The sequence below is a fragment of the Ranitomeya imitator genome, chromosome 6 (assembly GCF_032444005.1).
Source record: "Ranitomeya imitator isolate aRanImi1 chromosome 6, aRanImi1.pri, whole genome shotgun sequence".
In the NCBI taxonomy this organism is placed as follows: domain Eukaryota; kingdom Metazoa; phylum Chordata; class Amphibia; order Anura; family Dendrobatidae; genus Ranitomeya; species Ranitomeya imitator.
The window spans coordinates 273,230,536-273,255,035 of record NC_091287.1 but is presented as its reverse complement, the minus strand read 5'-3'; the positions used below and the strand labels follow the sequence as shown (position 1 = coordinate 273,255,035).

At 44.9% G+C, this 24,500-nt stretch overlaps 1 protein-coding gene across 2 annotated transcripts in view; it reads left to right on the top strand.

Moving 5' to 3' along the window:
* The window catches only part of LOC138642453 (cadherin-10-like), a 1,145,040-nt gene that overhangs the window by 1,044,664 nt on the left and 75,876 nt on the right, over positions 1-24,500 (top strand). For both annotated transcript variants that reach the window (XM_069730607.1, XM_069730608.1), the window contains exon 9: positions 10,456-10,577. In XM_069730607.1, the coding sequence (XP_069586708.1) occupies positions 10,456-10,577 (122 nt within the window). The remainder of the gene's footprint in view (positions 1-10,455; positions 10,578-24,500) is intronic.

Below are 24,500 nucleotides of genomic sequence, written 5' to 3'. Positions count from 1 at the left end.
GACTCAAGGTAAATCAGATTTTTGTGATCAGTCAAGACCACCACACGATGTCTAGCACCCTCAAGCCAATGACGCCACTCCTCAAATGCCCACTTCATGGCCAAAAGCTCCCGATTACCAACATCATAATTCCGCTCAGTGGGCGAAAACTTTCTAGAAAAGAACGCACATTGCTTCATCACTGAGCAATCGGAGCTTCTCTGCGACAAAACCGCCCCCGCTCCAATCTCGGAAGCATCAACCTCAACCTGAAAAGGAAGCGAAACATCTGGCTGACACAACACAGGAGCAGAAGAAAACCGGCGCTTAAGTTCCTGAAAGGCCTCCACAGCCGCAGGAGACCAATCAGCAACATCAGCACCCTTCTTAGTCAAATCCGTCAAAGGCTTAACAACACTTGAAAAATTAGTTATGAAACGACGATAAAAATTAGCAAAGCCCAAGAACTTCTGTAGATTCTTAAGAGATGTAGGCTGCGTCCAGTCACAAATAGCCTGAACCTTGACGGGATCCATCTCAATAGTAGAAGGGGAAAAAATATACCCCAAAAAAGAAATCTTCTGGACTCCAAAGAGACACTTTGAACCTTTTACAAACAAAGAATTGGCCCGCAGGACCTGAAACACCTTCCTGACCTGCTGAACATGGGACTCCCAGTCATCAGAAAAAACCAAAACATCATCCAAATACACAATCATAAATTTATCCAGATATTCACAGAAAATATCGTGCATAAAGGACTGGAAGACAGAAGGAGCATTAGAAAGTCCAAAAGGCATCACCAAATACTCAAAATGGCCCTCAGGCGTATTAAATGCGGTTTTCCACTCATCACCCTGCTTTATCCGCACAAGATTATACGCACCCCGAAGATCAATCTTAGTGAACCATTTAGCCCCCTTAATGCGAGCGAACAAATCAGTCAACAATGGCAAAGGATACTGATATTTGACTGTAATCTTATTCAAAAGATGGTAATCTATACAAGGCCTCAAGGAACCATCTTTTTTGGCCACGAAAAAAAAACCTGCTCCCAAAGGGGACGAAGATGGACGGATATGTCCCTTTTCCAAGGACTCCTTAACATAATCCCGTATAGCAGTATGCTCTGGCACTGACAGATTGAAAAAAACGTCCTTTAGGAAATTTACTGCCAGGAATCAAATCTATAGCACAATCGCAATCCCTGTGAGGAGGAAGCGAATTGAGCTTAGGCTCCTCAAAAACATCCCGATAATCAGACAAAAATACAGGAACCTCAGAAGGAGTAGATGAAGCGATAGAAATCGGAGGTGCATCATCATGAACCCCCTGACATCCCCAGCTTAACACAGACATCGTTTTCCAGTCCAAGACTGGGTTATGAGTTTGTAACCATGGCAGACCAAGCACTAAGACATCATGTAAATTATACAGTACCAGGAAGCGAATCACCTCCTGATGAACGGGAGTCATACGCATGGTCACTTGTGTCCAGTACTGAGGTTTGTTCATAGCCAAAGGTGTAGAGTCAATTCCTTTCAAAGGAATAGGGACTTCCAGAGGCTCCAGACTAAACCCACAGCAGTTGGCAAATGACCAATCCATAAGACTCAGGGCAGCGCCTGAATCCACATAGGCATCGACGGAAATGGCTGATAATGAACAAATCAGAGTCACAGACAGAATGAACTTAGACTGTAAAGTACTAATGGCAACAGACTTATCAACCTTTTTTGTGCGTTTAGAGCATGCTGATATAACATGAGCTGAATCACCACAATAAAAACACAACCCATTTTTCCGCCTATAGTTTTGCCGTTCACTTCTGGACTGAATTCTATCACATTGCATTGTCTCAGTTGCCTGTTCAGAAGACACCGCCAAATGGTGCACAGGTTTGCGCTCCCGTAAACGCCGATCAATCTGAATAGCCATAGTCATAGACTCATTCAGACCTGTAGGCGCAGGGAACCCCACCATAACATCTTTAATGGCCTCAAAAAGGCCATCTCTGAATCTTGCAGCCAGGGCGCACTCATTCCACTGAGTAAGCACCGACCATTTCCGAAATTTCTGACAATATATTTCTGCTTTTATCTTGCCCCTGAGAGAGAGCCAATAAAGCTTTTTCAGCCTGAATCTCTAGGTTAGGTTCCTCATAGAGCAAACCCAATGCCAGAAAAAACGCATCCACATTGAGCAACGCAGGATCCCCTGGTGCCAATGCAAATGCCCAATTCTGAGGGTCACCCCGCAGGAAAGATATAACAATTTTGACTTGCTGAGCAGGGTCTCCAGAGGAGCGAGATTTCAAAGAAAGAAACAACTTGCAATTGTTCCTAAAATTCAGAAAACTAGATCTATCTCCATAAAAAAACTCTGGGATAGGAATTCTAGGTTCAGACACAGGAGCATGTACAACAAAATCTTGTATATTTTGAACCTTAGCAGCAAGATTATTCAGGCTGGAAGCCAAACTCTGGACATCCATGATAAACAGCTGAGGTCAGAGCCATTCAAGGATTAAGAGGAGGAAAGACGCAACCAGGCTGCAATTAAGGCTAGGCAGCAAACTCTGAGGGGAGAAAAAAAAAAAAACTTCCTTAGACTACTTTTCCTCCTACTTCAGCCAATACGATTACCACTTTAGGCCGGCTATACTGTCATGATCCCAATGGCAGGGGATCACAAATGGACAAGCACAAAAAACAAAACAAGCTCTAGGGTGATGGAAACTGAGCTGACCGCGATCCTGAACCTAAACACACAACTAGCTGTAGCCGGGGAACGTGCCTACGATGATTCCTAGACGTCTCGCACCAGCCGAAGGACTAACTTCCCCTATTAGAAGAAACACAGACCTCTCTTGCCTCCAGAGAAACACCCCACAGAAATAGCAGCCCCCCACATGTAATGACGGTGAAATGAGAGGAAAGCACATACGTAGTTATGAAAACAGATTCAGCAAAATGAGGCCTGCTAAAGCTAGATAGCAGAGGATACAAAAGTGAACTGCGCGGTCAGCGAAAAACCCTACAAAAAACCATCCTGAAATTACTTGAACTCATGTGCCAACTCATGGAACATGAGGAGTAATATCAGCCCACTAGAGCAACCAGCAAAAAGGAATCACATATCTGCAAGGTGGACTAAGACAAAAATTAAGCAAAACGTGGAACAGGAAAATCAAAAGCAGAGGTAACAAGACACACTAATTACATTGATAGCCGGCGAGGAAATGACAAGAAAGCCAGGTTAAATAGGAAACTCCCATATCCTGATAGAACAGGTGGACACCAGAGACCGCAGAAAACACAAGTCACCCAGTACCATCTGTAACCACCAGAGGGAGCCCAAAAACAGAATCCACAACAGTCCACTTCATGGACCGCTAGCTCCATCCTTCCCGGTCTGTTGGTAAACATGTCCCAGAAAGGTTACAGCGTGGAATGCAACTGCGACTGAAGGGGTGCAGATAGCAAGGCTCTTATCTCCATGTCCTCTATGGACCTGCCAGTCTTAGCTTGGGCCAATATGTCCAGGAGGGGGTCTTCCTCCCCATCATCAGGCAGGTTGCATACCCCGAGCGTGGTCAAGAGTGACCACGTAGGTAACTGGGTTGAACTGTTGGTGTACGATGTACAGGCTTTCTCAGGCTGCCTGAAGCTTATCCTTTGGTACGGGGAACAGCACTCACACCTTCTGACCCACCTGGTAGGTCCACTTCCAGGCATTCATGTTGTACCAGTGATTCTGGTCAGCTTGGGCCTGCCTTTACCAACCTAAGGGGTCCCCATGACTTACCTGCCATACAGGAGCTCGAAGGGGAGAATGCCATCGAGGCTTGTGGAACCTCTCAGTAAGCGAATAGCAGGTGTGGGAGGTACCACTCCCAGTTATGCCCTTGGGTCTCAACCAGCATTCTTAGCATCTGTTTGAGGGCACCACTGAAGTGCTCAACCAAACCATTGGTTTGAGGGTGGTATGCGCTTGATACCAGATGCTTCACTTGCATTTTTTTACAGAGAGCCTCCATTAGCGAAGTTGAGTCCCCTGGTCGGTAAGCATCTCACCGGGAAATCCTACTCCTGAAAAGATGGCCAACAGTGCATCCGCCACCTTATCTGCCCCAGGTTGAGGACAGAGCCACTGACTCTGGGTACTGGACAGCATAGTCTGCCACAGTGAGGATGAGGATGTATTGTTTTCCAGAGCTACTGGGGACAGCCAGTGGGCCCACAAGGTCCACCGCGATCCTCTGGAAAGGCTGCTCTATCAGATTCAAAGAAATCAGGAGAGCCTTAGGGACAGGCCCTGACTTCCCCACTCTTTGACAGGTGATACAGGAGCGGCAGTAGTTTGTTACAACTGGGCTTTAGTTTTGCTGATCCCCAAGTGTCCAGCGAGTGGGATCTCATGGGTAATTCGCAGCAACTCCCTCTAAATTGGTATGGGATGACCAGCTGTCTTTCCCTCAACCACTCCTTTTGGAATTTACCGGGAACTGTCTCCTGGTACAACCTCCCTTGTTCTCAGAAAACCCTCTCCTTATCAGTCTCAGAGGGGGGCATCTCGGCAAGGTGTCTCAAGGTCTCCAGGCTTGCATCTGAGAGCAAAGCAGCCCAGAACTCCTGGCTGGAGGCAGCCATTAGTGACATCAGGGTCCCTCCCTCACAGGAACTCTGTGGGACCTGCTCGGGGTCCGTCTCTGGTTCAGTCATCCCTCTCACTGAGGGGGGTCCTGAAGGCAGGGCACTACCTTCATTCTGGGCACTCTGACTGTGGGTGACAGCAGCTACATCGGCTGTCTCATTGGGGATTTCTACAGACCCATCAGCCGGAGCTGCTATGGGTTCTACCTCCCCATCCACCTCAATACCTCACGAGCAGTGCTGTATCCGGGGCAGGTCCCTTCCTCTGTGGTACTGGTCAGTTGTATGGCATCACCTTCCTCACGGTCCCCATGCATCTCCCCATCTCCCTTAGCACTGTCGCTTGCTCCTGTTAGGGGTTCCTCAGCCATTTCACCCCGCACTGTGACGTAGCTGAGAAATCCTGCAACTGTAGACACATCATCATTTTCAGATAATTTGTTATCAGGTATATCATTGTCAGGTAACACATGCAATTTCACATCATTAGCATCACCCTTAGTATCCGATTGGGGAGGGGTGTCAGGGACATAAAACACAAACTTTCTCCCCAAATCAGTCACCAATAAAACATTGGTGGGCAAGTTTTTGGACAACCCCTTTTCCTTCACGTCGCTCCCGACACCCCAATCTATAAAAACCTGGGCCATCGATAAGGGGCAGTGGACGCCCCAATCTCTGTGACAGTCAGAGTTTTCCCCAGAATAATCTCTTCAGGGGCCACCAGTTCAGGTTGGATGAGGGTTTGTTCAGCCCCAGTGTTCTTGAGGCCTCTAGCGATAAGGTGACTTGCTGCACATTGTCACAGGCCTTCCAACTGCCCCACCCACAAAATGAACTGCTGCATTAGGTCCTGCAGCCTTTGCTGGGGGTTCTTCTGCTTCTCCGGACAGGTGGCACTGATATGTCCAGTCCAAATGCAGAAGAAACACTTGCGAGGGTCCGATTTAGGCCTGGTGTTGACAAAGGAGACAGGGTCTCCAGTGAGTTGGCTGGCAGGGGTACTGGGGTTGGTTGATAGCTTGCCCACTCTCTAGCTGGAAGTGACTGGCTTTGGATGGCCTCATAGGTGTCGGCAATCTGCGCTGCTTTGTCCACATCTTTTGGCTCCTAGTCCATCACAAACTGGTCTTTGATCACCAGATCCCTCAGCAGCTCAGAGGTAATCACTGACAGGCTGACAGTCCTTTGAGGCACTGGTCAAAATAGGTCCTGAGTCCATGCACCTCATCGCTATAACTGTCGTGTGGGCCATGTTGGAGGTTCCAGAACTTTATATGGTAAACCTTAGGAGTTAGCTGGTACTTCTTTATCAGGTCATGCTTGATGGCTTTAGTCTCAATTTTGGCCTGGCGGCAGAGATTCAAATGCCTCTAGGGCTTTTCCTTGAAGCCCTGGGGTTAGGTATAGGGCCCATTGGTCCACAGGCAGCTGGTACTGTCTGCAGGCTTTCTCAAATGCCTGTGGAAAAATGTCCAAGTCCCCTTCCTTTTCCATCACAGTGAAGTGCTCCGGCCAGGGTTTAGGGAGCCGAGCACTGTTGAACTCACTGCTGGGCTTGGGTGACCTCTGATCCTGTATTCGGGCTAACTCCAGCTGGTACTGTCTCTCTTCCCATTTGGCCTCTCACTGGACTTGGGCCTACCACTCAGCTCTCTCTTGGTATTGCTGGATCAGCTGTAGAAGTCTCTCATAATCGTCTGCGGGTAGTGTTGAGCATTCCGATACCGCAAGTATCGGGTATCGGCCGATACTTGCGGTATCGGAATTCCGATACCGAGATCCGATACTTTTGTGGTATCGGGTATCGGTATCGGATACATAGAGATGTGTAAAATAAAGAATTAAAATAAAAAATATTGATATATTTACCTCTCTGGCGGCCCCTGGTGAGTCCGCGGGTAACCGGCAGGCTTCGTTGTTCAAAATCAGCGCTTTTAGGACCTGAGAATCACGTCCCGGCTTCTGATTGGTCGCGGGCCGCCCATGTGACCGCCACGCGACCAATCACAAGCCGCGACGTCACCGCAAGCTATTAGCGCGCTCATTTTTGAAAAATGAGCGCGTTAATGACTTTCAAAGACGTAGCGGCTTGTGATTGGTCGCGGCCACGCGACCAATCACAAGCCGCGACGTCACCGCAAGCTATTAACGCGCTCATTTGACTGCCACGCGACCAATCACAAGCCGCTACGTCTTTGAAAGCCATTAACGCGCTCATTTTTAAAAATGAGCCCGTTAATAGCTTGCGGTGACGTCGCGGCTTGTGATTGGTCGCGTGGCGGTCACATGGGCGGCCCGCGACCAATCAGAAGCCGGGACATGATTCTCAGGTCCTAAAAGCGCTGATTTTGAACAACGAAGCCTGCCGGTTACCCGCGCTGAGTCCAGGGGCCGCCGGAGAGGTAAATATATCAATATTTTTTATTTTAATTCTTTATTTTACACATCTCTATGTATCCGATACCGATACCCGATACCACAAAAGTATCGGATCTCGGTATCGGAATTCCGATACCGCAAGTATCGGCCGATACCCGATACTTGCGGTATCGGAATGCTCAACACTAGTTATCATTACAGTCTTCAACCTCATCTTTGTGCACCAATAATACCACTAGAAAAGCTAAAAAAAGATAACAGCAAAAATAGTTTGAGTAATATTTAAATAAATAGTAAAAAGTATGAAATATACTACTTTTTCCAATCTAAAAGAAAACATGTAAAATCTACTATATAATTGTCTAAGGGTCACTTCCATCTGTCTGTCTGTCTGTCTGTCTGTCTTTCTGTCACGGACATTCATTGGTCGCGGCCTCTGTTTGTCATGGAAATCCAAGTAGCTGATTGGTCATTGCAAAATGCACATGGCCATTGCCACAACCAATCAGTGATGGGCGCAGTCCGGCGGCAACATGGCCGCTCCTTCCTCCCCGCAGTCAGTGCCCGCTCAATACTCCTCTCCAGTCAGCGCTCACACAGGGTTAATGGCAGCGCTAATGGACCGCGTTATGCTGCGGTGTAATGCACTCCATTAACGCTGCTATTAACCCTGTGTGACCAACTTTTTTACTATTGATGTTGCCTATAAAAAATCATCATATAATCACCTTCCGGCGCCTTTCCCGCTCCCCACGACGCTCCAGTGACTGGTCCATGCATTGTGATGTCACGAGATGATGACGTAGCGGTATCACGAGACCGCTACGTCATCATCTCGTGAGACCGCAATGCATTCTTGAGACCGGAGATCGCGAGGAGCGTCGATAAACGCTTCATGGATCGAGGGGCCAACGGAAGGTGAGTATATAACTATTTTTTATTTTAATTCTTTTTTTAACAGGGATATGATGCCCACATTGCTATATACTACATGGGCTGTGCAATATACTACCCAGGCTGGGCAATATACTACGCGGGCTGTGCAATATACAACGCGGGCTGTGCAATATACTACGCGGGCTGTGTAATGTATTACATGGGCTGTGCAATATACTACGTGACTGGGCAATATACTACGTGAGTGGGCAATATACTATGCGACTGGGCAATATACTACGTGGCTGGGCAGTATACTAAGTGGCTGAGCAATATACTACGTGACTGGGAAATATACGACGTGGCTGGGCAATATACTATGTGGCTGGGCAATATAGTACGCGGCTGGGCAATATACTATGTGGCTGGGCAATATACTACATGACTGGGCAATATAGTACGTGACTGGGCAATATACTACGTGGTTGGGCAATATACTACGTGGCTGGGCAATATACTATGTGGGCTGTGCAATATACTACGTGGACATGCATATTCTAGAATACCCGATGCGTTAGAATCAGGCCACTATCTAGAATATACATATATATATATATATATATATATATACAGTGCAAACCAAAAGTTTGGACACACCATTTAATTAAAAAAAATCTGTATGTTCAAGACTATGAAAATTGTAAATTCACACTGAAAGCATCAAAACTATGAATTAACACATGTGGAATTATATACTTAACAAAAAAGTGTGAAACAACTGAAAATATGGCTTATATTCTAGGTCCTAAAAAAAAGTAGCCACATTTTGCTTTGATGACTGCTTTGCACACTCTTGGCATTCTCTTGATGAGCTTCAAGAGGTAGTCACTGGAAATGGTCTTCCAACAATCTTGAAGGAGTTCCCAGAGATGCTTAGCACTTGTTGGCCCTTTTGCCTTCACTCTGCGGTCCAGACCACCCCAAACCATCTTGATTGGGTTCAGGTCTGGTGACTGTGGAGGCCAGGTCATCTGTCGTAGCACCTCACCACCCTCCTTCTTGGTCAAATAGCCCTTCCACAGCCTGGAGGTGTGTTTGGGGTCATTGTCCTGTTGAAAAATAAATGATGGTACAACTAAGCGCAAACCAGATGGAATAGCATTCCTGCTTCAAGATGCTGTGGTAGCTATACTGGTTCAGTATGCCTTCAATTTTAAATAAATTCCCAACATTGTCACCAACAAAGCACCCTCACACCATCACACCTCCGTCTCCATGCTTCACGGTGGGAACCAGGCATGTAGAGTCCATCCATTCAACTTTTCTGCATCGCACAAAGACACGGTAGGTTGGAACCAAAGATCTCAAATTTGGACTCATCTGACCAAAGCTCAGATTTCCACTAGTCCAATGTCCATTCCTTGTGTTCTTTAGCCCAAACAAGTCTCTTCTGCTTGTTGCCTGTCCTTAGCAGTGGTTTCCTAGCAGCTATTTTACCATGAAGGCCTGCTGCACAAAGTCTCTTCTTAACAGTTGTTATAGAGTTGTGTCTGCTGCTAGAACACTGTGTAGCATTGACCTGGTCTCTAATCTGAGTTGCTGTTAACCTGCAATTTCTGAGGCTGGTGACTCGGATAAACTTATCCTCAGATGAAGATGTGACTCTTGGTCTTCCTTTCCTGGGACTGTTCTCATGTTCGCCAGTTTCTTTGTAGCGCTTGATTTTTTTTTGCAACTGCACTTGGGGACACTTTCAAAGTTTTCCCAATTTTTCGGACTGACTGACATTCATTTCTTAAAGTAACTGATGGCCACTAATTTTTCTTTACTTAGCTGCTTTTTTCTTGCCATAATGCAAATTCTAGCAGTCTATTAAGTAGGACTATCAGCTGTGTATCCACCAGACTTCTGCTCAGCACAACTGATGGTCCCAACCCCATTTATAAGGCAAGAAATCCCACTTATTAAAACTGACAGGGCACAAGCATGAAGTGAAAACCATTCCCGGTGACTACCTCTTGAAGCACATAAAGAGAATGCCAAGAGTGTGCAAAGGAGTCATCAAAGCAAAAGGTGGCTACTTTGAAGAGCCAAGAATATAAGACATATTTTCAGTTGTTTCACACATTTTTGTTAAGTATATAATTCCACATGTGTTAATTCATAGTTTTGAAGCCTACAGTGTAAATTTACAATTTTCATAGTCATGAAAATACAGAAAAATCTTTAAATGAGAAGGTGTGTCCAAACTATTTTTTCTGTACTGTACATATTTGTTATTGTCGCATCTTCATAACAGCAATTCATTAATATATAAAGATATTTTACCAATAGTGTAAACACTATAACAAGATCCCGACAATCAATTTTTTCTTTAATTAATTTTTATTTTCAATTATTTTCAATTAAGGTACTCAAATCTTTTATGAAACTAGAAGATTGTTTAATGTTAAATTTTTTCTACCATATACAATAATTGTCCATTTATTGCATTTACACCTATAAAAAGTGCTATCACAATTCCTTTTCATCATAAATGTTTTTATGTATTTTTGTTTTACAGATAACCCCAAGCAAACCACAAGAGCAACAGTTTACATTTTAATTCTGGATGTTAATGACAATGCTCCTCAATTTGCAATGTATTATGATACATTTGTGTGTGAAAATGCAAGAACTGGGCAGGTACGATTTATTAAATTTTTTTTATCATATTCTGTTTTATAATGATGAATAACATTTTTAAAAATGGATTATGTCATCTAGCAACTTTTATTTAAATAGGAAACATATCTGTATTGCCTTTTAATGTAGTGATATCATGCTATTATCGAATGTTTTTCACTTGTTGAAAAAAGAGCTGTAGAATGTTTTTGTGTACAACTCATGCCACTTATAGACATCATAAATGCTATACCATTGACAAGGTAACACAGATAAACTTTGCAAGTACTGTACCCATCTTTCTGACATCTTAACCAGTCTGTTACATGAAGAAAAAGGTCAGGGAAACTAAAAATTAGGGATGGTAAAAATGTCTTAAACATGATCGGCAAGGGTATGTATGGTATAATTCCATAAGAATGGTTGTGTTTTTTTTATCAGAATCAAAACTTAATGGTACTTTTGGTAGATAGCACAATAGTTGTGCATCTACCATTGGTAGAAAATAGACTATGTCTACATACTTTGACAGAGGAAGTGAGGAGCACCTTCTTTCAGCTTACGTGAGCCCTGCCATGTGATCTTGAGATATCTTTGACTTTCTACATTATTACGAAATCTGATTATACATGAAAAAATGCATCTAATCAAAAGCATTATCATAGCCTGTATAATAACATAGATAGTGAATGCAGAGGTATTCTTTGAGTTGAATCTGGATAGTGTCAGATCAGCAATTCAGATAGGAAGAGATTGCATAGAACAGTAAATAAAACTGTACAGGTAGATGACGGCATCCCTAAAGGTACCTTCACACTGAGCAACTTTACAACGAGAACGATAGCGATCCGTGACGTTGCAGTGTCCTGGATAGCGATCTCGTTGTGTTTGACACGCAGCAGCGATCAGGATCCTGCTGTGACATCGCTGGTCGGAGCTAGAAGGCCAGAACTTTATTTAGTCGCTGGATCACCCGCTGTCATCGCTGGATCGGCGTGTGTGATGCCGATCCAGCGATGTGTTCACTTGTAACCAGGGTAAACATCGGGTTACTAAGCGCAGGGCCGCGCTTAGTAACCCGTTATTTACCCTGGTTACCCGGGGATTTTGGCATCGTTGGTCGCAGGAGAGCTGTCTGTGTGACAGCTCTCCAGCGACCACACAACGACTTACCAACGATCACGGCCAGGTCGTATCACTGGTCATGATCGTTGGTAAATCGTTTAGTGTAACGGTACCTTAAGCCTTGATGTTTCCGGGTACTGAGAAAGCATTCTTTTGTTGAGTGCAGTTCAGCCCATAGTGCTGACAGTTATTCAGGAGACATTATATCTGACGACCCCTTCAGGTTGTGCTGATTAAAGCAGTAAAAGCAGATTGCTCAGACAGAGCTCATCTGCAGCATATCTGCTCAGCTTGAAATGCAGTACACGCCCCCTGTGCATGATTTTTTAATAGGAAAAGAACAATAAGCTGCCCCAATATTGGTTCATCTCATATATTGTAAATAAAATATGTATGAACAACTTTAGTCCACCCTTATCTGCTCATACTCATTGATCTGTATATATACTTTGCACCTGTTTACACAGGTGTATGTTTCACGTAAAATAAATGCATTTGGTAAAATCTGTAAGAGGAAATATGTTAGGAATATTTTAGGCATTAATTATCTGGTTAATCAAATTACATTAAAATATAAAACACCATTTTCATTTTACTTCTACTTTTCCCTTTTCTCTTTGCACACTGGTAGCACATTACTTACTTGAGTCACAAAAATATAGAAAATACTTTCCCAGAGTATATTATCATTAACCCCTTTGCGACCTTGGGTTTTTTCCATTTTAGAATTTATGTTTTTTGCTACACTTCCAAAAGTCATAACTTTTTTATTTTTCTGTCAACATGGCCATGAGAGGGCTCATTTTTTGCAGGACGAGTTGTACTTTTGAACAACATCATTGGTTTTGCCATGGAAAATGGGGAAAAAATTATATGGTGAAATTGCAAAAAATTTGCAATTCACAATTGTTTTTTGTTTTGCTTTTTTTACCATGTTCACTAAATGCTAAAACTAACATGCCATTATGATTCTCCAGGTCATTATGAGTTCATGAACTCCAAAAATTAAGGCTATGTGCACACGTCAGGATTATTTCCTGACATAATCCTGAGAATTCTGCCAGAAATCCGCGTGCTTTTTTCATGCGGATTTCTCGCGGAATTTGCGCGTTTTTTGCGCGGATTTTTTGCAGATTTTTTGCGTTTTTTTTTAAATTTTCCGGAATGTCCTTTTTGATAGGAAATCCGCAAAAAATCCGCAAAAAGATAGAGCATGTCCGGATTTTTTGCGGTATGCGTTTTTTTTGCGGAAAAAAACGCTAATATCTGCACAAAAAATGCGGAATGCATTCTAAATGATAGGATGCATAATGTTAGCGTTTTTTTAGCGGATTCATAGTGTTTTTATGGCGAAATTCCGCAAAAAAAACGCTAAAAATCCTGACGTGTGCACATACCCTTATAGGTTCTATTTTATTTAAGTGGTGAAAAAAAATCCAAAGTCTTTAAAAAAAAAGTTACCATTTTCCGAGACTAGTAGCATTTCTATTTTTCGTGATCTGGGGCTGAGTGAAGGCTTATTTTTTGCTCGCTGAGATAACATTTTTATTGATACCACTTTGGTGTAGATACAATGTTTTGATCACCCGTTAATGCATTTTAATGCAATGCTATGGTGACAAAAAAATGTAAATCTGGCAGTTTGATTTTTCCTTGTTGCTCCATTTACCCAGTCGGTTTAATTATTTTTATATATTGATAGATTGGGCTATTCTGAACGCGACGTTACCAAATATGTATTTTTTATTGTTTTATTTTGAGTGAGGCGAATGGGGGATGATTTAAACTTTTAAATATTTTTTTAATTAAAAATGGTTTCCTTTTTACCTGCTCCAATAGTGTTCATGGGAGACTAGAAGTTGCAATTATCTGATCGCTTGTGCTACATAAAAGAGGGCTTCAGAGACTCACAGTGGCATTTAACATGTTAACAGTCGCTGGCGGATTGCAATTTCACCTGCAGTTGTTAGGGGCACATGTCTACTGTTCAAATCAGCTGACGTGCTGGAAAAGTTGTGGGCTCATCATTGGAGCCCGCAGAGAATGGGGGGGGGAGGCACTGTTAGGCAACGGAATTCTCCCACTGCACGGAATAGATCCCAAGCATTATCTGCTTCTGTATTCTCCCATTCAGGTCCGGCCACTGCAATTGTTGCTCACTACAGATGTCAGACCCAGCGTCATGTTCAGGCTCGTGGTATATGCTTTGTTACTGCTGGCTCTCCAATCAAGTCTATGGTAACCAATGACATGCAGGTGTAGCCTTGCACTCTGGAGTCTATGTCTAAAGACCACCTTACTAAGCATGTCCGTGATTGACGGCGTCTAATTAGTGGTTGGACGTTATATGCTCTGATGATGTGGCAGCCCCGTATTAGCCCGAAGGCGGTGTCTCGGCCCACGGGCGATGTCTCGGCCTACTGGGAATGAGTTTTTGAGGTGGAGCTTAACGTATAAATGGCAGTCAGCGGCGAACGCGGGCGCGCTAGTGTCATTTATGTTTGATGTGTGGGTGGCTACTCTACCACTCTGTCTGCACATTTGTGTGAGTGTCTTTGCCCAGATACTGTACACATTGGCAGGCAGGTTGCACACTTATTCGGTTTTGTACCCTTGGCTCAACACCTGAGTCTCTAGTCTGCTACATGCTTAGGGTGTCGGTCAGGCACAGGTTCAGTAGTATCAGGACTAGGGTAACTAGTCGCTTGGCTTAGCATCTGTTTCATACATGTGCGCGATTGGCACAGTTCAGTTACAGAGCAGGCTCAACCCTTATTCTATACTTCTCAGTGAATGTGACAGGGTTTTGTATCTAGCGTCAAAGAGCTCCCTCTTTTCTCTCAGCTTCTGCTTCATTCATGTGTGCTGTTAACACCATTTAGCTGCAGAGCTAGCCCAATCCATGTGCTATTATCCCTGTGATGTTAACAGGGTATAGCACTTCGCATACTTGTGCCGTACCTCTCGGTGAAGTAACTGAGCTTGGTACTCAGTGTTCCATTCACACTGAGTGGAGTTTACTCATTGTGTTCAAGGTAACACTTACTGTTGTGTTCCATCATTATTCAAACTAACAGCAGGGTTCTTCTCTGCACGGTGGACCCCGGTAGTGATTGCACTTAATTTTTATATTTTAATTAGTGCAATCCGCCAACGCTAACAGTACACTAATGCCAGGGTTTGGCTAGTAATGGCAGATGAACAGCGTCTCCAGCGATACATCCAGCAGCTAGAGGGCAGGTTGCCCACTCTCGAGCTGGTAAATTCAGCTGTGGATCTGACTGCAGTGGCAGCACAAGCAGCTGGCAAAAGTGCCACTATGGTTTCTGCTGCGCCTCCTGGTCTACCTTTTTCTCGCTATTCGCTGCCGTTAAGTTCTCGGGGGACTGCGAGGCTTGCAGGGGCTTCATTATGCAGTGCTCAATTCAGCTGGAGCTACTGGCCTCACAATTCCCACTTGAGCAGGCCACGGTGGGATTTGTGGTGTCCCTTTTGTCTAACAGGGCGTTGGAGTGGGCTATGCCATAATGGGAGCGTAATCATCAGATGGTCCACAAGGGCTCCCATTTTCTGGATGCTCTAAGACAGGTCTTTTTGGAACCTCGGATTACCCATGATGTCTCACTCCAACTCTTGGCATTACCCAGGGCTCTTCCATGGCCAGTCAGTTTGCCATCCAGTTCCAGATATTAGCTTCTGAGTTGGAGTGGCCAGATAAGGTACTGATCCCAGTATTTTGGAGGAGCATTGCTGACCATATAAAGGATACTTTGGCCACTAGGAAGATTCCTACTACTCTGGATGATTTAATATCTTTGTCCACTTGCAATGATCTTTGACACGCTGAGCGAAGATTAGAGTGAGCCCACTGTAGGCAAAGGATTCGGTTAGCCCCAAACTTTGTTAGTCCTTTGAAATTGATGGCTCTGATGAGTGATAAGGTGAAGTCCATGGAGGTCTCTCAGGTGGAATCTAACTCCCGTCCTCTGCGTTCACAACTGACCTGCTTTGTCTGTAGGCAGGTTGGTCATTACGCCAATAAGGGTCCCAGGCTTCAGTAGCGATCGCGTCTGGTGGCTGTTGGAGCAGGCTCACTAGACACAGTAGATTTCTCCTCCAAGTTAAACTTTAAGGTTTCCCTGTCACATGGGTCGACTACTCTCACTACAGAGGCCTGTGTGGATTCCGGGACTGAGGGCAACATTTTGTCTTCCACCTTTGCCCAATGGCATGCAATCCCCTTGGTGATGCTCCCAAAGCCAGTCACCATCCGGGTGGTTAAAGGGTCCATCCTTCCAAATCAAACTACTCATCAGACTATAACTCTTACCCTCAATATATCTCCAAAGCTCCAGGAGATAATCTCTCTCCTAGTCATCTCTGAGGACATGGTTGAGGTAATTCTTGGCATACTTTGGTTGCACTGCCATTGACCCCATATTGTTTGGGTAAAAGGGAGCATACAGGGATGGAGTAGCTTGTGTATTAGATCCCAATTTCAGATTTGGTCAACTGAGGTCATAACAGACCTAACCTCCTTACCTAGGCACTACTGGCAGTATGCAGACGTATTCTCCAAGAATACAAAGTTCAAAAAACTGACCGTCACATCCAAACATAGATTAAGTGAGAACAGGTGCTGAACCTAGAGTCACCAACTCGTATAAAGTCAAATAGCTAAGGCAGCACACTGCGGCGCTAAAACATGCAAACATGAAACATGAACTGACTCAGATGAAGACGTTTATTCTCAGCGAGGAAAGGCAAATGTAGGACCTGGTATAAGAGAGATGCCCTAATGTGGCTACCAGGTACACATAAATTGTCCAATTTATGCGCTAAACGCTCTAATGTTTTCATATTTCTAGTGCGGTAATGCAGTTCAATTTTCGTTTTTCATGTTTGCATGTTTTAGCGCCACAGTGTGTTGCCTTATTTATTTGACTTTATACGAGTTGGTGACTCTAGATTCAGCACCTGTTCACACTTATTCTATGTTTGGATGTGACGGTCAGTTTTTTGAAAGTTATATTCTTTAGCCTTCTGACTGAGCACTCCGCCTCCTAGCCACAGGTGTTTTAATCTTAGCAGGTCCATTACCCCTCCACAGAGAGAGAGAAATTTAGTCTACAAAGAGGTTTTGCAGGTACCCATATCAGATGAAGATGTTTATTCTCAGCGAGGAAAGGCAAGTGTAGGACCTGGTATAAGAGAGATACCCTAATGTGGCTACCAGGTAAACATAAATTTGCCAATTTATGCGCTAAACGCTCTCATTTTTTCATATTTCTAGTGCAATAATGCAGTTCAATTTTCGTGTTTCATGTTTGCATGTTTTAGTGCCGCAGTGTGCTGCCTTATTTATTTGACTTTGATTGTATTCACCAAGAAGGCTGCAGTTTCTCTTCCTCCCCATCACCCTTATGATTTCCCTATAGACCTTGTTCCGGGGCAGAGCCTCCTCATGGGCATGTCTATCCTTTGTCTCTCCCGGAGACTAAAGCGATGTCTGAATACATCAGGGAGAATTTGTCAAGATGTTTATCAGGAAGTCTGTGTCTCTTGCTGGGGCTGGTTTCTTCTTTGTTCAATGGAAGAATAGATAATCATGTCCTTGCATAAACTATAGGGGTTTGAATGCAGTCACTATAAAGAACAAATATCCTCTGCCATTGACCTATGAGCTCTTTGATAGGCTCAAAGAGCTATAATCTTATTCGCATACATGAAGGGGATGAATGGAAGACCGCCTTTAATACCTGGTACAGTCATTATGAGTACTTGGTCACGTCATTTGGTCTTTGTAATGCTCCATCAGTCTTTCAAGACTTCATAAATGACATCTTTCTGGAGTTATTATCCACATCTATGGTAATATATCTAGATGACATACCCATATATTCCCCAGATATTGACACTCACCTCAAATATGTGTGTAGGGTCTTTGAGCTCTTACACACTAATTCTCTTTTCACCAAACTGGAGAAGTGCATGTTTAAACAGGAGTCCCTACCATTTCTCAGATACATTGCTTCAGCCAAGGGCTTAGCTATAGACCCTGCCAAGCTGGAGTCAGTGTTGAACTGGCAGGAGCCTCATTCACTTAAAGCGGTGCAGCGCAATTATTACTGCAAGTTCATTCCCCACTTCTCCACATTAGCAGCTCCTCTGTTAGCCCTCACAAAGAAGGGAGTTAATCCCAGGCAGTGGCCTGAGGAGGTGTCCAAGGAGTTTGCCTTCCCAAAGGCCCATTTTGCTTGGGGGCCAGTTCTGCATCGGCCCGATGTAGCTAAGCCTTTCTTTGAGGTGGAAATCTCTTCCATTGGAGCTGGGGCAGTCCAGTATCAAAATGATACTCAAGGTTGGAAACTTCCATGCTTCTTTTTCTACAAGATTTTTTCTTCAGCGGAGAGGAATGTTTCCTTTGGGGATAGAGAACTGCTTGCCACTAAATTGGCTTTTTCAGAATGGAGACATCTCCTGGAAGGAGCTTCGCATCCCTTTAACGTTTTTACGGACCATAAGAATCTGATTTACCTCCAGTCAGCCCAATGGCTGAATTCTTGCCAGGCCAGGTGGTCATTATTTTTCTCCTGGTTCAATATTCCCATCCAGTTTTTGCCCAGGGAGAGGAATTTATGTGCCGATGCTCTGTCCCATTCTGTTGTCTCATCCAAGGATGGGAACTAGCCACATCTAATGGTCTCTTCGGTGAGTCTTCAAATGGTGGCTCTAGTGTCTCTAGAGCATGTACCTCTGGGCAAATCCTATGTACCAACCAATCTGCAGCCGGAGGTTTTCTCGTGGGTCCACACCTCCAAATTGGGTGGCCATTTTGGCACCAAGAGGATGACTGGACTGCTAGAGAGGTCCTATTGGTGACCTCGTATGGTGTGAGCCTGTATCACGTGTGCCAGGAATCATCCTTCCAGGCAGAGACCTGTAGGCTTGCTCTATCCCTTGCCTGTGGCAGATAGGCCCTGGGAGATGGTCAGGATGGACTTTATAGTGGACCTGCCTTAGTCCCATAAGGTTATTTGGGTAGTCTATGATCATTTCTCCAAAATGGTACACCTGGGTCTTTTTCCTTGTATACCATCCGCACGTGCTCTCTCGGTAATATTTATCAAGCAGGTATTCTGCCTTCATGGGATGACTGACAAGATTGTCAGTGACTGCGGTCACCAGTTCACATCACATTTTTGGAGGTAGCCTTGCCGCCTTCTCAGTATAGAGCTCAATTTATTTTCTACGTATCATCCCGAGATGAATAGGCATTTTGTGTCTGCCAGGCATGACAACTGGTTACGCCTGCTGCCATGGGCAGAGTTTGCTCTAAACAATGAAGTCTCCAACTCCATGGGGCAGACAGCTTTTCTCCTGAACTATGGTCAGCATCCATGTGTCCCTGTGCCCATGCCCGTGTTGTCTTCCCACCCGAGGGTGGTGGACTGGGCAGTGGAGGCTCGTGACATCTGGGACTGCACGCAGGATGCAATTAAAGAATCTAAGGATAGAATGAGGGCTTCCGTCGATGCACATTGATATCCTGCTCCTGTCCTAACCCTGGGAGATTTAGTGTGGCTGTCAGTTTGTAACATCAAGCTGCTTGTAGAGTTCGCTATATCTGCTTCCCGCTACTTAGGTCTTTTTAAGGTTCTTGAGCAGGTGAATCCTGTAATTTATCGCCTCAGGCTTCCACCACACTTGAACATCACCGACAATTTTTATATGTCTCTTTTGAAACACATGTATATGGCCTAGTTTTCTGGAACTCCTGCTGGGGATTCAGACACATCCTGGGATGATTTTGAGGTCAATGCTATTGTCGGGTACAAGGTGCTTTTTTGTGGTGGTTGACTGTAAGGGTCATGGACAAGAGGAAATGTCCTTGGAGCCTATTGTGCATATTTGAGTCCATTGGCTTATTGCGACCTTTGAGCATGGTGAACGTCGCCAAGGGGATGCTAGCGGGGGGTAATGTTAGGTGATGGGATTCTCCCGCTGCATGAGATAGATCCCAAGCATTATCTACTTCTGCAGTCTCCCATTCAGGTCCAGCTGCTGCAATTGCTGCTCAGCACACATGTTGGACCCAGCATCTTGCTCAGGCTTGTGGTATATGTTTGGCTACTGCTGGCTCTCCAGTCAAGTCTATGGTAACCAATGATATGTGGGTGCAACCTTGTGCTCACGAGTCTAAGACCCCTTACTGAGCATGTCCTTGGTGTGGCGGTATCTCATTGGTGGTTGGACTTTAGCTGCTCTGATGATGTGGCAGCCCCATATTGGACCACGGGCAATGTCTCGGCTGACTGGGCATGAGTGTTTGGGGTGGAGATTAACATGTAAAAGGCTCTGGACAGAGCACGCAGGCGCACTGGTGTCATTTATGTTTGGTATGTGTGGGTGGCTACTCTACCACTCTGTCTGCATGTTTGTGTGAGTGTCTTTGCCCAGAGACTGTACACATTGGCAGGCAGGTTGCACACTTATGCGGTTTCGTACCCTTGGTTCAACACCTGAGTCTCTAGTCTGCTACATGCTTAGGGTGCCGGTCAGGCACAGGTTCAGTAGTGTCACGGCTGTGGAAACTAGCTGTTTGGCTTAGTACCTGTTTCATACATGTGAGTGATTGGCACAGTTCAGTTACAGAGCAAGCTGAACCCTTTTGCTATACTTCTTTAACACAAAAGCTTTAACACAAAACACGAGCTTTAACACAAAACACGAGCTTTAACACAAAAAAAAAAAAAAAAAAGATCTAAGGGCTAGCCTTCTATAAATGTAGATGTAGCTTGGGGATGCATTCGTGCAGGGGTGCATTCGTGCACTGTTATTCGTGTATTTTTTATTCAAAGTACTTTTTTTTCTAAGTACTCGGCAGTTATAACATGGCAGTTAGACAGGGCAGGAGACAGGTAAGAAAAACTAAATCTAATCCATATTCACTTGAAACAGCACAAATACTCACCATATTTATTTGTATAATCTATATTCTGGCTGCTGCATTCACTCACATTCACCGCCCTCGCATTAACTCTCTACACTCCATCCATATCGGCCCCTCTGTCCTTGCCTCTCCTATGTATAGCACTCATGCTCTATTCACATTGCTTAACAGCACAGATCCATTCAGTCCCAACATCCAACACAAGAGACGCTCTCACAAATCACTTAACCATCTGCTCACTCTTTCGATCCTCCTTCTCCTAGTCGCTGGAGACATCTCTCCAAACCCCGGCCCCCCATGTTATAGCCAGTCAAACCTCCCAATTGCTACACCCAGAAACCCCTCTAACCTTATTAATATTCCCTGCATGCCTGCTGTCTCTTTCAATTGTGCCCTTTGGAATTCTCGCTCTGTGTGTAATAAACTCTCCTTCATTCATGACTTCTTCCTTTCTAATTCTCTTAATCTCCTGGCTCTTACTGAAACCTGGATCCAGCAGTCAGACACCACCGCTGCTGCTGCTCTTTCATATGGTGGACTACACTTTTCTCATACCCCAAGATCAGACAACAGAGCAGGTGGAGGCGTTGGTCTGCTCCTTTCACCCAAATGTACTTTCCAAGTTATCCCCCAAGTACCCTCACTTGTCTTCCCTTCCTTTGAGGTCCATGTGGTCAGACTCTACGTCCCCTTCTCCATGCGAGTGGCGGTGGTGTATCGTCCTCCCGGCCCCTCTCATCAGTTCCTGGATCACTTTGCCACCTGGCTTCCACACTTTCTCTCCTGTGACACCCCCACCCTTATCATGGGTGATTTCAACATCCCCATTGCCTCTCCCCTCTCCCCATCTGCTTCTCACCTTTTATCTCTATCCTCCTCTTTTGGCCTCTCGCAGCATACTAACTCTCCAACACATGAAGATGGAAACTCCCTTGACTTGGTCTTCTCCCGACTTTGCTCAGTGGATGACTTCACAAACTCCCCTCTCCCGCTCTCTGACCACAACCTTCTTTCATTCTCTATCAAGAACTGCCATCCCGCTCAGGTCACCCCCACTTTCCACACCTATAGAAACATACAGGCCATTAACACCCAGAAACTTATGATGAACTTGCAGTCCTCATTGGCCCCTATTTCCTCCATCTCATGTCCTGATTCTGCATTGAAGCATTACAATGAAACCCTGCAAAGTGCTCTGGATGAAGCTGCTCCTCCTATACATAAAACAACTCGGCACAGACGGCAACAACCGTGGCACACGCTGCAAACACGTTTCCTGCAGCGGTGCTCCAGGTGCGCAGAACGTCTGTGGAGAAAATCTAATCTACCCGAAGATTTCATCCATTATAAGTTCATGCTAAAGACATACAATTCTGCCCTTCACCTCTCCAAACAAACCTACTTCAACACCCTCATCACCTCCCTGTCCAATAACCCTAAACGTCTCTTTGACACGTTCCAGTCCCTACTCAACCCAAGAGAGCAGGCCCCAACCACGGATCTCCGTGCTGACGATCTGGCCAATTACTTCAAAGAAAAAATTGACCACATTCGACAGGAAATCATCTCCCAATCTCTTCATACCATGCACTGTCCTCCCTCCCCCACTGCATCTAGTTCACTCTCTGACTTTGAAGCAGTTACAGAAGAAGAAGTAAGCAGGCTCCTTGCATCTTCGCGCCCGACCACTTGCACCAGTGACCCCATTCCGTCACATCTCCTCCAGTCCCTTTCCCCGGCTATCACCTCTCACCTAACAAAAATATTCAACCTTTCCCTCACTTCCGGTATTTTTCCCTCCTCATTTAAGCATGCCATCATACATCCATTACTTAAAAAACCATCCCTCGATCAAAACTGTGCCGCTAATTATAGACCTGTCTCTAATCTTCCCTTCATCTCTAAACTCCTCGAACGCCTGGTCCACTCCCGTCTTACCCGCTATCTCTCAGATAACTCTCTTCTCGACCCTCTTCAATCTGGCTTCCGCTCTTTACACTCTACTTAAACTGCCCTCATTAAAGTCTCTAATGACCTACTAACAGCTAAATCTAATGGTCACTACTCCATGCTAATTCTCTTGGATCTCTCTGCAGCATTTGACACTGTGGATCATCAGCTCCTCCTCACTATGCTCCGCTCCATCGGCCTCAAGGACACCGTTCTCTCCTGGTTCTCCTCCTATCTCTCTGACCGATCCTTCACTGTATGTTTTGCTGGTTCCTCCTCCTCTCACCTTCCCCTTACTGTTGGGGTTCCTCAAGGATCAGTCCTAGGCCCCCTACTCTTCTCGTTGTATACTGCCCCTATTGGACAAACAATCAGTAGATTTGGTTTCCAGTACCATCTCTATGCTGACGACACCCAATTATACACTTCTGCTCCCGATATCACACCGACCTTTTTAGAAAACACCAGTGATTGTCTTACCGCTGTCTCTAACATCATGTCCTCCCTCTATCTGAAACTAAACCTGTCAAAAACTGAACTCCTCGTGTTCTCTCCCTCCACTAACCTACCTTTGCCTGATATTGCCATCTCCGTGTGCGGTTCCACCATTACTCCAAAGCAACATGCCCGCTGCCTTGGGGTCATCCTTGATTCTGACCTTTCATTCACCCCCTACATCCGATCACTGGCTCGCTCTTCTTACCTGCATCTCAAAAACATTTCTAGAATTCGCCCTTTTCTTAATTTCGACTCTGCAAAAACTCTGACTGTTTCACTTATTCATTCTCGTCTGGACTATTGTAACTCTCTACTAATCGGTCTCCCTCTTGCAAAACTCTCCCCGCTCCAATCTGTCCTGAATGCTGCAGCCAGGATCATATTCCTCACCAACCGTTACACCGATGCCTCTACCCTGTGCCAGTCATTACACTGGCTACCCATCCACTCCAGAATCCAGTACAAAACTACTACCCTCATCCACAAAGCACTCCATGGCTCAGCACCACCCTACATCTCCTCCCTGGTATCAGTCTACCACCCTACCCGTGCCCTCCGCTCCGCTAATGACCTCAGGTTAGCATCCTCAATAATCAGAACCTCCCACTCCCGTCTCCAAGACTTTACACGTGCTGCGCCGATTCTGTGGAATGCACTACCTAGGTTAATACGATTAATCCCCAATCCCCACAGTTTTAAGCGTGCCCTAAAAACTCATTTGTTCAGACTGGCCTACCGCCTCAATGCATTAACCTAACGATCCCTGTGTGGCCTATTTATAATAAAAAAAAAAAAAAAAAAAAAAAAAAGGTTCCTCGCATCATGTTCTCATACACTTTATGCAGTATTAGCCCTCTGTGTCTGTACTGCTACATACTTAGGCAGGTAACTGGTTCATGCAGCTTTACATGAACACCTGAGCCTTACACTATAGCTGGTCCGAATAACTAAAGCAATTGTTACCATCCACCTCTCGTGTCTCCCCTTTTCCCCATAGTTTGTAAGCTTGCGAGCAGGGCCCTCACTCCTCCTGGTATCTGTTTTGAACTGTATTTCTGTTATGCTGTAATGTTTATTGTCTGTACAAGTCCCCTCTATAATTTGTAAAGCGCTGCGGAATATGTTGGCGCTATATAAATAAAATTATTATTATTATTATTATTATTACTTCTCAGTGAAAGCGACAGGGTATTGTATCTAGCGTCAAAGCGCTCTCTTTTTTGGCTCAGCATCTTCTTCATTCATGTGTGGTTTGCACCGTATAGTAGACCAATCCATGTGCTATTATCTCTGTGACGTTAACAGGGTATAACACTTTGTATACTTGTGCCGTACCTCTTGGTGAAGAAACTGAGCTTGGTAATCAGTGATCCCTCACACTTAGTAGCGTTTACTCAGTGTGTTCAAGGTAATGCTTG